Source organism: Manis javanica, chromosome 4 (assembly GCF_040802235.1).
Source record: "Manis javanica isolate MJ-LG chromosome 4, MJ_LKY, whole genome shotgun sequence".
Lineage (NCBI taxonomy): Eukaryota > Metazoa > Chordata > Mammalia > Pholidota > Manidae > Manis > Manis javanica.
The window spans coordinates 54,838,695-54,852,160 of NC_133159.1; the positions used below are offsets into that span (position 1 = coordinate 54,838,695).

Consider the following 13,466-nt stretch of genomic DNA (forward strand, 5'->3'; position numbering starts at 1 on the left):
GTTCCTTATATCTGTTATTTTATTTAAACTGGCTTAGAGAGGTTAAGTAATATGTTCAAGGTCACAGAAGTCATAAGTGGTGGAGTCTGGACACCCAGATTCATCCTAATCTAAAGCCTTTATTTATAAGCACTGCAGTCTATTGTCCCATGGATTAACTACCCTGGACTTCAGCAAACATTGAGCCATTTAGCAAACATTGCCCTCCTTTCCTTGTTTTTCTATAATCAAAGAGGCAGTAAATATAGAAATATGGAAGAAAACATAGGTTCTTTAAATTAAAGAATATCATACAAGTTCCTTCTTATAGGGGAAATTCAAGACCACTCAACAGGAGAGAAGATGAGAGCACAAATCAGTTTACATTCCTCATGGTAATTGGAAGTGGAGCCATCTGAGTGGGACAGACTCTTAAATGAACTCTCCTCTCAAAAGAGGACCAAGACGTGCACCACCAACTTGTGTCTTTGGACTTCAGTTTTAAATGAGAATCTCCCTCCCTCACACACAGACGTGCACACATCCCACACTCAAGTATCACTCAACCAATTTGTTTTGATTTAGTTTTCATTAGCCAGGTTTACTGGGGTGGGAACAAAGGAGATGGGGGAGAGGTGATTAATGAGTTTATTACAGTTCATTAGTCTGTGTAGCAAGAATGATTCATTTTCCTAATAGCTACCAATTTCTTTTTGTTACAGGGGTTCACCAGATAGAGATGGAATTGTAAGTATTTAAATAACCATTTTTAGTAGGTTTGCACTTCAGTATAAGCTATGTTTAAATTTCTTGAAGTATCCCATTTTTTTTTTCTGTAGGGAAAAGAAATAGCTAAAATGACTTTCAGACCTTATACTGTTGTGATTTTCCATAGTAATTGCATGGGACATAAATGTACTCTTGGTCAAGTTAAACTTTTTTATTGTATTCACCTAAAACCCTGCCCCAGAGTAGGCAAGCAAACCTCATCAATTTGGTGGGTCAAAAGCCAGACAGTTCCTGTAGGGGCTGTTACCATCAACTTTTATTTCATTTCCAATTTAGTGATATAATAGCTCATTACATGAGAAAGTTCTTTTCCAACAGAGACCACAAAGTCATAATGGAGCTGAGATCTAATCAAATTGAAAGAAGTGTTTTCCCTTTCCATAGTTGAGCTACAGATACATTTTCTGTATTAAATTCATGAATAGGGAATGATCTGGAAACCACTTATGCCTGAATTTACAGCCTGAAGGAGAAAAGTGTGTCTGCAGGGTTTAGATTTAACAGTAACTCCGACTCTTTGCTGGCCACCAAATTTCTTGCTCTGTAAAGAAGTCTGTGGTGCATGTGCTTGGATTTATCTGAGTTGAGCTTGTGGGAGCCTGCACCACCATTTAAAATGACTTCCTTCAAATCTAAATCGGATGCCTATTCAGAAGGTTCAAAAGAACAGCTGTTATTGAAAAAAAATGGACACTGTTAGCCTCATTGGGCTGGAGTGGGAACTAAAATAAACCTGGTGGTTAAAAATATTTTTTTGAAAAATCACCCTTTATGGTATTATGCCTAAACTAGGGTGCTAATTGCAGCCATTGGAGGGAGTTTTTCTCTCACCCTTGACTCAAGGTTCTTAGCTTTGGGGTCCCTTTGCATTCATGTAGTTCTCACCATGAAATGTTAAGAAAATAGACTGAAATTTCTCAGACATTGGGTAACACTGTAATCAAGGCTCTATTCAGCAGGGGAAAAAAAAGACCCAGAAGACTCAGCTTCTCCTCACCTCTTGCTTCTGGCTCAGAGCCCTCTCGTTAACTCTGTCTCAGGTACTCTCTGCTCTTCTGTGTCTTCTCTTTGCTTCTGTCGCAGTCCCCTCCCTGGGTTCTCGTCCTCTCCATTCTGACCTCTGCAAGGCTCTGACAGCTATGCTCTGTCCTATCCCTTGTGCCCACAGGCTGGATTGCTATTTTTTGCTTCTCTCCTTCTGCCACCCTCTGTCTTGTCTTTTTGTCTCTCTCTAAGGCTCCTCCCCACCCCAGCTCATTGTCTCTGAGGCCTCATTGCTACCTCAATGTGCTCTGCTCTTCCAGGGACCACTAGGTCAAATGTCTGGTAGACTATGCACCATGCACCTGGTACAGCTCTGGCACAGAGCAGGCAGCTCTGATTACGTTGTGCGTGAATGAGCCCAGCTGTGATTCTGTGGGCTCCCTACCCTAAGGCAGCATTTCATCCCCGAGTTCCCCAAGTCCTCTTTCGCTGCCACCATTCCAAGTCACACAAAATTACCTATTAGCAGTTGTGCTTTCTTGGTTCCTTAATTGGAAATGCCATAAATATTACTGGTCATGATTTTAGGGAAAGAGGAGTTATTTAATTTTGATTTATCAGGAAATGGCACAGACCTGTTTGAAAAAGCTGCATTTAAAATAGATGCCTAGGTGTACAGCTTCATAAGTAAATTGGAAATTATGAGCCAGCTGCTAGCTTATCCATTTGGAAATGTTCCCCAAGTTTTCTCCACTGACTGTGGTCAACAGATTTTGAGAACTCCCCGTCGGATCAGCACTGTAAGGGTCCAAGTGCCTGTTTGCATTCAGTCCTTGGTGATATCAATCTGATTTTCTTCCAATCTCAGACTGATTTAAGACCATGTATCTGTGGACCCAGTCCGCTTTTACTGTAGCTGATTTAGCTTCCAAAGTACTGCCTTTTGAATATCTGAAGTTGAAATTTATGATTTCACTAATGTGGTTCTGCAAACTACAGGTGGTAAAACACTCAATGAATGCTTATAAATGGCTACACAGCAGGCCTAATGTGCTGAACCTTACTGAGTTTCAGTTTTTCAGAAACCAGTGAAGCCCATCTCTGATGACAATGCTTTCGAGATTTAGTCTACAGAGGCTTCGTACTGGGGCTGATGTATGAAGGTGGGCCGCCCTGCTCCTCACTGGCTGAATGTACCCGCCCCTGACAGAACTGTCTGTCATGATGGCTAAGACTTCAGGCAGCTGTGTGGGACGATGCATCCTAACCCAGAGACAAACTCTAATTTGTGCAGGATACATTCTAACTTTTTCCTAAGCAGTTTGAATTTCCATCCACACATAGACTAGGGGCATTTGGGGTCACAGCTGTTGCTGTGAGATCTCTGCTCATCCTGAGCACATGTGCAGGAAAGGGCCTGGATTTGGAACTGTTTGTGCTCTATGTATTGATGATTCTCAGGAAGGCTTGGATCCAGGGAGATATATGGTGGGGCTAGACTTTTCACACTTCCATTAGAAATATAATTGTTTTGATTCAGTCTCTTTGGTATGTCCTGGTGTCTGTTCTCTACCTGTAAATTAAGTGCTAGTCGAATGAAAACAAGTGCACATAATCTCTAGTGCCTGGGATGTGTCTTCCTCCTCTTCCCTTATTCTCCCGGCCTAGCCACATTGGCCTGCTGAATAGAGCCTCGTTATGGGCCCCAAAGTCCACTCTTTGCTTAAGGAACCCTGCCAAGATCGGTAGGCCCTACAATTTGGCATAGCAATTGTTTCTTCTATGGTATGTTTGCTGATTCCATGTGATTCTTTATATGTGTCTTGAAGAACAAACAGATCCTTTAACAACTTTTTTCTACATGAAAACAATCAATTCCAGCAGCCCAGCCCACATGAACCACCCTACAATAACAAAGCAGAGTGTGCGCGTGAAGGAGGAAAAAAAGTTTCGGTAAGGAAACAGATTTTAGTTTAAAATTTCCCAAGGGGTTGTAGAAACAGTGAGTAAAAATCCCAATTTGAAATTTGGAAAAAATAGTAGTATTTATTTACTCCATTTAGGAAGATTTTCTTAGATGTTTCCACTTTACTTCTTGAATACCCAGGACCATTATTTAAGTCAATCATATCGATTCTAAATATTGATGTCTAAATATACTTTTAAAGAGTGATCAGGCATAAAAGATGTGTTTCCTTTGTCTTAGAAAAAGGACAGGGATTCCTTTTTTTTTTTAATCTGCTATCTATAAGGCAGCTTTGGCTGTAATATAAACACCGTTATAGAAATAGAGTAGTCATGTGTTAAGATAAGCGTTGTCTCAGTATAACATCGGGCATTTGGCAGGACCTTGGCCTGGGGGAGCCAACATACTTGACCAAAAGATGCCAAGTCAGAGATGCTGATCCTGGCTCAGACTATGCAACAACTATAGCTGTGTAATCCAACATGGCAGCCAAAAGTGGCTATTGAAAATTCAGTTCTTCAGTCGCCCTTGCCCCATTTCAAGTATTCCATAGCTACTTGTGGCTAGTGGCTACCAGATTAGACAGCACACATATAGAAAATTTCAAGAGTGTTGTTCTATAGGATTATTTATGGAGTGAGTCAAGTCTTCCTCAATGGCGAAAAGATATTTAGGCAGTACATCAGGTGTCTTTAACATTTGTCGCCCAAGTAACACTAGGTAGACATGAGCTGACCTTGGAAAAGAAGAGCATTCATGGTGGAAATTAAGAACTTTGATAAATACATAATTGAACACTATCATTACATCATTTATTGATTTAGCTAATCATATTATCTGAGAGCAGACAACAAGCCTGAGCAAAGTAAAAAACCTATTAAAACATGATTATCATTGCTATTACCCTCAATCATCTTTAAGTAACTGTCATATATTCGAGTTATAAAAGTCACTTAAGCTAACTGTAGAATTTTAGCAAAGCAAAATGTAAGAAAATACATAACTCTAAGAGAAAAATCATTGTTTAAATGTTGATGAATAGCCAGATATTGCTTTTACTATTTTAAATGGTATTTCCCCACTTAGAGACATCCTTACTTCTTCAGTGTTTTCCAACTGAAAATCAATAGAGCCATTGCCTTCACTATTACCACTGCGATTTGCACCTTGCTTAAGTGGATTAAACCAGAATTGTTTTCTTTCCTGGGGTTTGATCAGAAAAATTTCAGCCAGGCTCTGTCCTAACTTTAGCTTGGTAATTTCCACTTGTGAAACTACATGTATTTGTAATAATTCACTAGCATGAATGAGGCCATATTGCTAATTCCTCCAATAAAGCCATATGTGTGCATATATGTATGTGTGTTGAATATCTTCCCACAAGAATGTACTGTTATGATTTGTTGTTTGTGTTTAGTACTATGTTTAAAAGTTCCTAGTTTAAAAGAAAATTAATTTGTATAGGCTTTGCTTTCTCTTCACCTCAATCTCCCATTGATTTCTTTGGAAACTGGGAAGTTTTTATTCAGCCCAGGTCTAGCAAATTGAGGAATTTTTATCTATAATATTAGATATATGTTGTCAGAAAACACACACACACGTTGTTCAGCTAAACGCATAAACTATCTTGGTTGTTATAAGGGTTATGGAAGTTAAGTAATCATGAAAACAAACTACAACTTTGAAAATTTTGATCTCAGTAATGTACCTAATGTCTTTGGTTTTAGATAACAATTGTTTGTATTAAAGAATTATCTAAGAACTAAAAAATGTATTAGTAGTAGCAGTATACTGATTACAAAATTCATGAATTTAGTTCTTTGGAATCAACTTAATTGATTTGATTTACCATTATTATAAACTACATTTGTATATTGAATTATTCTATATGCTTTCTAAGAAGGACTTGGAGAATATTGCAAAGAAGACATATGCCAGCAAATTAGTAAAGTAGGAATTTAAAAAGAAAGCAAATATGACAAAAAAGAAAATAGGAAACATGCCCATTTCCTGTGGGAGAAATTATTGTTAGATAGCACATTATTTAATGGACCACATCCTTAACTTCATAGCTTAAAAAGGTGCAGAGCTGATGTGGCAGGTTTTTTAAGTGACCTTTGTTCAAGGTAGAGATTAGCAGTGAAGTCCTAATTCAATGAAGGTAATTCTGTGAGAAGATTAAAATGATAAAGTCTGACAAAGTATATAATCTTTCTCAGGAGCAGACAAAAAGGAAGAAGAGTATGGGGCCTGTGTAGCTGGGTGCTGATTTGTGGAGGCATGGCAGAGTTCTTGTTTTTGTGACTTCTCATGCAGTGGTAGTGCATAGGTAGAGAAAGGACATAAACCCATTATCTGTTCCCAATACACTATTCACCCTACCTAAACTACTAGTTCTTAGAATGCCCAGTCAACATTCAGTGAGTATTAATCAATGATGATGGTTACTGGTTTTCCTCTAATTTGGCTTTACAGTGATATGAATACAGGAAAAGCTTACTTCCCCTATTTGTCAAATTAAGTGTTAGCTGTTCCCATTGTAGTCTAGTGGCCTTTGTGATTATAAAATTAGAGGTCCTGTCCTCAAGCCTCATGCTTCACCATTTGATATGTGCTGTTCTGAGATCTGCAAGTGCTCAGTGACATACCGTTGCTTTCTGTGCTAAATGCAGGAATGTTGTTGAATGGACTCTCCATTTCCAAACTAATTTGTGTTTTTGTCCTTTTCTCACAAAAAGTAAGGAATCTTAGCAAATTGTATTTGGATGATGCCACATCTTTGCTCAAGTGCATGTGGCCATATATCATGGCTTTACTAGGGGCCAAAATAGAACTTTAAAATAACCCAGAAAAAGTAATGCTATTATCCAGTCATCTTGCAATGACATGTGTCATGAAGGCATAGGCCGTGTGAATGACAGAAATCCATGATTAATCCTTGAATTATATTTGATAAGAAAAGCCACTTGAAAAGGTTATCAACAGTATTTTTAGTACCTAGAAGCTGAATCAACTAATTTGGAGCTGGTTTTCTTTATATTCTATCAAGGGGGTGGTGGCAAAACGTGGAGTCAATGTTAGAAAAGCTAAAAGAAGATTAGTTAATGACTTGGGTGAATACTCTTTAGATATGTGGGAACTAATAGTATATGAGAACAACATGGAAATCAAAATGTTTCCATTTAAATATGTATATTTCTGGTTATACCTCCTGAAGGTAAAGAGGATTAAATTATAATGTCAGTACTTCTAATTCTTCGGTAACTGAATAAAATTTGAACAGCTAGTTGTTAATATCCTGTGCTTAGGTATCCTACAGTCTTTTGTGAAATAAGTATGTAAGCTCTTTCATGCAGTGTCACAGCAACCCATTTTACCTGCAGTTACACCACTGTGGTTGCTTAATAGGCTGCTCTAGTTTGTCTTTCCTGTGCTAGATTTTGACAGCTCTTGCTAAATACAGATAAGAGTTAAATGTTCTTTGTTCCTTTTTTTTTCTTTCGAATGTTTCTCTTCTAAACTTATTTTCAAATTTATTACAGAAGAAAAGCAATGGAGCACCAAATGGATTTTATGCAGAAATTGATTGGGAAAGATATGTGAGTATTAGAAAATTGCTTTTCTTTATTAACAATGTTACAACTTGAAAATGAATTGAGGCATTCTTATACTTATAATAGGACATAGAAATAAGTGAAACACTCTCCATCTCATCTCAGTCGCGCCTGGCATGATTAGGGAGATATAGAGGTTAAGACCACTGAAGTCTACTAGACATGGGCTCAGGAACTAACTAACCCCTGCACAGGTCAGCTTTGGGGTGTTGTGGCTTTAGGGCAGTTACTTGCTGGTCATCAGAAATGAAGTCAGTAGTTACTTCGCAGCACTGTTGCAAGAATTCAATGAGCTAATGATTTGCAGATATTTCAGTATACTAGCCTATAATGTGTTCAAAAATTGCTTTTTAAACTATTAACTATAAATGATTCAATCCTTGTTCCATTTTTAAGCAGCTTTGAGCACTGAGACAAGTTAATTAACCTCGGGGCCTTAGTGTCATATGTCTTAGTCTGTTTGGACTCCTATAACAAAAATTCCATAAACTGAGTGGTTTATAAACAATAAACATTTATGTCTAATCGTTCTGCAGACTGCGAAGGCCAAGATCATGGCCCAACAGATTTGGGGTCTGTTGTGTGTCTGATTGAGGACTCACTTTCCAGCTTGCAAAAGGCAACTTCTAGCTGTAACCTCCCTGGCATCTCTTTTTGAAAAACACTAATCCCAATTATGAGGACCTCCCCTTATGACCCAAACACCACCCAACAGCCTCACCTCCCACTACCATCTCCTTGGGGTTAAGATTTCAACATATGAATTTGGGGGAAACACATTCAGACCATAGCACATCAAATTATCATAGCCTCATGGTCAGATTCTTTCAGTTCAAGTGACAATCCCCTGTTGCTTTTCAAGGATGAGGGTGAATCCCAGCTGAGACCTCAACTCTCTTCATAATCCCCCCAGGTACTGATTGACATCATCAACACACACTTCAGCAACCACAACAGGACAGCCACAGTCACCCTTGGATTTCTAGTCCTTTAAAACATGTAGACCATATTCACATCATGGATCATTTCAGGTACATAGTAAGTGCCCAAATATACAATCCCGCCAAAATGCTTTTGCACATGTCCTTTAGAGGACTGTCTTGACCCAATTTCCTCTTTCATAAACATCAGTTGCATGTTAAAAGCTTTTGTATATTTATTAATAATAAAAATTTTATTTTTGTAATAAATAAGACTACCATTTGTTGAATATTCACTATAGGTCAGTTAATATATTAAATGCTATTGAATCCTTACCACTTTAAAAAAGCAAATACTAGATTATTGGCATTTTAGAGAAAACTGAAGGGCAGAGAGGTTAAATTCTTCATGCTTCCCACCCCTGCACTCTAAAACATGTCATTCTGCCAACCTCATTACCTGGGCTTCTTATATCTGTTGCCCAGGATTGAGATCTTTTTGATAATTTTAGCAGGTCAATTTCCTAAAATTTATGACAGCCCCTGTGTTACCTTGCATCCTAATTGTTCACAAATAATGTTATAAGGGAAGCTACTAGATATTAACAAAAGGTGATATCTTTTCCCAAAATTGTTTGTTTTTTACCCAGAATGACTTTTGTTATGTTTTGTAGGTTTCTTTAATCATAAAAATGGGATACTCTAAGCAAACAAGAAGTACAATAATTAAAACACCAAATTACTCATCAAGCACTACGTACTACCCCAGCATAACCCTTAAATCTAGTGCTGTCACTTGTCAACCTGTGAGTGTTTAAATGAAGCATAAATAACTTCCCCCAAATTTGTTTAGTCCTAACAACTCATCAGTTCACCTGGGAATTTTTAATGTAATTATACATTACTACTTTCTCTAAGTAATATGAAAGGTTTTATTCTTAATAAACTGTATCATTGTGCTTTTGGCAGGGAAGGGGTAACAGCAGGGAAGGCCCCAAGGAGGATGTGACCTTTATCCAAAGCCGTGAAGTACAAGTAGGTGTTAAGTGGCTGAACATTTGAGGGAAGAGAAATCCAGGTCAAGAAAATGGCATTTATGAAGACCCAGAAATTAGAAAGAGCTTGCACATTCAAATCATAACAGTTAACAGTCAGAAGAAGGCCTTGTAGCTGAGGGTGATGAGGGAAGAGAATCTCAGGCCTAAGCCTAGAGAGAAGGCCAAGAGCCAGACCACACAGGCCCTTGTGAGCTACACAGAGGTGCTGGGCTCTTATTCTTGGTGCAGAGAGAAGCCAGGGATGATTTTTAGTAAGAAAGTAACCTCAAAACACTTACATTTTAAAAAGTAACTTTGAGTACTAAAGAAGCACAAGAAGGAGACAATAAATGATGACTCCTCCAAGACAGTCAGGCCCTCTTCTTTCTCCATAGAGGTGCTTGTATTGCCTCACTGACTCCAAAATCTATCTTTCCAGCTCTGTCCTCACTCACTTCCAGGCCTATAACCTCAACTTCAGGAAGGCCACCCTTGAGGTCTTCACCTTCTTCCCCTCTAGGGCATAGTATATAGTCTCAAATACCTGAGGTCAAAGCCCAGGTTGCCATTTCCTGAGTTTGTTTCCTTGAAAAATAGCATCTGATTTCCCCTCATTTCCTCCTTGGGAATGGGATAGTTCTTTCCACAGAAGACTATTATGAAGTTTTAATGAAATAAAGTGTGGGTCACAGTACTCACCATTTCATAGGAATACAAACATGATAATACAAATCCCAATCAGGAAAACACTCTTTTATCTTTCCTTTTTCCTACAAATGTTAGTTGTCTACTATTACAGTTAGTCCAGCCAAGAGTACCAGCAGTCTCCCAGGATTTGAGGGTAGAAATCTTGGAGTCTTGTTGGACCTTTCCTCTCCTTTTTCTCCTATGACAGGTCAGCAACCAATAACTAAAATTTTGTCCTTCCAAATGTCCTTGATTCATCCTCCCCCTTACCTACAACTCGGTCCATGTTCTTAGCACATCTTACATGAATTGATGCTTGTATTTGAATTAGCCTTCTTCCCTTCACCCCGACCTATCCTGAGGCAGTACTTCACAAAACCTTAAGATTTCGCTTTCATCATGCCCTACCTTAAGTGAGAAGCTGTAGTGGCTAGATCAGGTCCAAACTTGTTCCCCAGCATGTGGGCCACCCCTGGTCTTACTTCCCACCATCTCCCACTGCACAGTTCTTCTCCAGTCACATTGTCTTTGTTGTTTCCTCTCCCTTTCCCCATCGAACATATAACCCACCTCTGCCTCAGACTTTCCCGCCGACTCCCCTGTCTGCTTCATGTGTCCTGAAAGGCACATGCAGGCCACCCTGCTTCCTTCACACCTCACTAACCTCCTCCTCCTCCTCCCTCAACTCCTATCACTGATGTTTGCTTTATATTTTGCTTTTTTAAAAATTTTTTGCACACCAAAAGACATTTCAATTTTCCAGAAGACAGATAATTTGCACTTTTTATCCCTCTCCATGTTGCTTAGCACTGTCCTCGGCTTACAGGAAATGCATGACAAATTCTCTTTTAATGTTTTTTTTAATTGACGGTTGATTCCTAGTTTATCTTCCCAGTAGGAAGACTTTCCAAGTATCTCTGAGTAAATATCTAAACATACGCTGCTCAGCTCTCACTTCCAAAGTTAAAATCCTAAGGTCTTAAAACAAGAGGCATGTATATAAGTGGGGGGCTCTAAAACGTCCTGATCATGGTAAGGATAATAAATGCCTAATCTGCACTTGTATTTTATAGAACTCACCTGAGCTGGATGAAGAAGGCTACAGCATCAGACCTGAGGAACCTGGCTATATCCTTTTTTAACATTTTATTTCAATTTTTATTTTCTCTCAGAAAACAGTATGGTAAATTTAGGTTTTGAAAAGGTGCTGGAATAACTCAAGCTCCCCAAGGCCTGTTGTCCCTGATATTAGAGTTGAATAAACAGTACAGAGAACACCCTGATTGCTAACAAGCAGGCATTTTGCCTCAATCTATTCATAGAAAAGAGAGAGAGGAGAAAGAGAAAAATGTGCTGAAAAACAATTGCGCAAACTGTGGCCACTGGGCTGTCTGCTAAAACCTGATATGATAATGTCATTTATCATGACTGAAAACAGTTCGTTCTTGTGCCTCCCAACAAATCATCTGTGGGCAGAGCATGTCACACCCTGAAGCACTGAAAACTCTTCACACATCATAGTGGCGTTGCTCTCTTGGTAGACAAGTAAGCTCACGTGCGCCTGCAGGGTGTGTACTGTGTGACCCAACAGAGGGCCAAATGCAGCAAAAGTATGGGACATTATTAACTTGAAATTCACTATCCTTAATCAAGTTCCAAGGAAAGGTGAAAACTTCCCAGACTTTCCTGATTTACTCTTTCATTTGTTTTGCTTTGATTTTCTGCATCTAAAGATAGTTTTGCTGTTTCTCTCTGCAAGCACTCTCATCTTATACACATCATTGCCTCCCACTAGAAAAAAAGTGTTACGTATCTTTGACTGTGTTCTACCTACCAAAGGAAAGCACTTTTATTCTTCAAGTGAATCGGAAGAGGAAGAGGAATCCCATAAGAAATTTAATATCAAGATTAAGCCATTGCAGTCTAAAGACATCCTCAAGAATGCTGCAACTGTAGACGAACTGAAGGCATCAATAGGCAACATTGCGCTCTCTCCGTCGCCAGTGGTGAGTGGTTTCTTATGTCAAGCTTTGATGAGGTTGAACAGAGAACTATGTTCTGCGCATGTGTGTGAAGCAGATCAGAAACTCCTAAAACTGAAGGCTGCGTATGGTCGTCATTTTTTGTGCTCTGTGAACCTTTAACAGTTCATTCAAGCTTTAGGACATTATGCTCATTTTATGTTGCAGTTCTTGTGCTTTTCAAAATGATAAAAATACATGGGACTACTCTTATTTCTGATGTACTTTCATGCAAGCATTTGAAAAAGAAGGAAAAAAATAACAAAGATTATCCAGACCTACTTCTGAAGCGATTGAAAACAATATGAAGTTTACATACTTACTAGGAGTGATTTTTTAAAACATACCTAAATGTCCCTTTTTATGATATAACACATAGAAACTCTAGAACCTCAGTGGAAGAAATCCAAGGAAATTGGTTTTCTTTTAAAAAAAAAAACTTTCATTGCTATGCTCCAAAAAGAAATAATAATCTAATATTATAGGTCACAGTCAAAAAAGATATTAAAACTCATAAACTTCATTCTATTTTATTTTTTATCAAGTTGTCTTAAATATCCTAATCTTCTAGGCACCTAAAATACAGGTATGCCTTACTTACACTATTAAAATTAATATTTTTCTACAATTTGTTCTTCCTTTCTCCAACTCATCTACTAAATTTCTTTAGTTGCTGAATTCTGAGTTCCAACATTTACTGTATTTTTCTCTGTGGTGTTTGATAAATGCTGCAATTGTTTTCTAAAAATAGCTGTGAAGAGCAGATGAAGGCTCTCAAACTGGCAGCTAATATGTTCTTGGCATATTCTTCAGGGATGTGATCTCCCCACAGCAGTCCTCCTGAATGAAGTAGTTAAAAAGGCTGAGCCATTTTTAAGATGCTTCTGGAAATATCTCAACTAACCTTTCTAAAGGAGTTGTAATCACCTACTCTTGAGAATAAACCTTTGCCTGCCTGGGATGACTAAAACCTATAATGACACCTTCCTTAGTGCTCAGTGCTTATAATAGGCTTTATCTCTGCTGCTAGTGACAAATAAAATTACTGCTAATAGTAGTCAACCATAGCAATGGATGTCTCAGGTAATTTTTAACCATATACTGATTTGCTATCCTAAGGTGTCTTCCTGAAAAGGGAGGCATGGAATATATTAATTTTCTTTCCCTGCTTCAATGGAAGGTACAGATTTTAAACTCACCTATTAGTCTGTGATTTCTAGTCATAGGAGCATTTTAAAATGCATACACTTCCTCTTTTCTGTTGACAACTTTCAAATCATTTTTCACTTAGTGAATCTTTTTTTTTTTTTCAATTAATTGCCTGGAAGTAGTTTCCATCCACTTCTCTGTCAGGTGTAATAAATGCAGTGGGCATTCGGAAGCTACCTTGGGGTGAGTGTGAGAAAACCACGGAATTAAATAAACAAATTTACATGATAGAAAACTTACTAGTACTGTCCCAGACACAC

The 13,466-nt window shown here is 38.3% G+C and overlaps 1 protein-coding gene across 21 annotated transcripts in view; it reads left to right on the plus strand.

The window, feature by feature from the left end:
• Positions 1–13,466, plus strand: part of SGIP1 (SH3GL interacting endocytic adaptor 1) — a 198,199-nt gene that overhangs the window by 86,048 nt on the left and 98,685 nt on the right. For 9 of the 21 annotated variants that reach the window (XM_073234087.1, XM_073234088.1, XM_073234089.1 and 6 more), the window contains 6 exons: positions 702–726; positions 3,634–3,705; positions 7,261–7,317; positions 9,222–9,287; positions 11,050–11,104; positions 11,807–11,982. In XM_073234087.1, coding sequence (XP_073090188.1) covers positions 702–726; positions 3,634–3,705; positions 7,261–7,317; positions 9,222–9,287; positions 11,050–11,104; positions 11,807–11,982 — 451 coding nt within the window. The remainder of the gene's footprint in view (positions 1–701; positions 727–3,633; positions 3,706–7,260; positions 7,318–9,221; positions 9,288–11,049; positions 11,105–11,806; positions 11,983–13,466) is intronic. The other 12 variants (XM_073234105.1, XM_073234097.1, XM_073234102.1 and 9 more) reach the window with 3 other exon arrangements.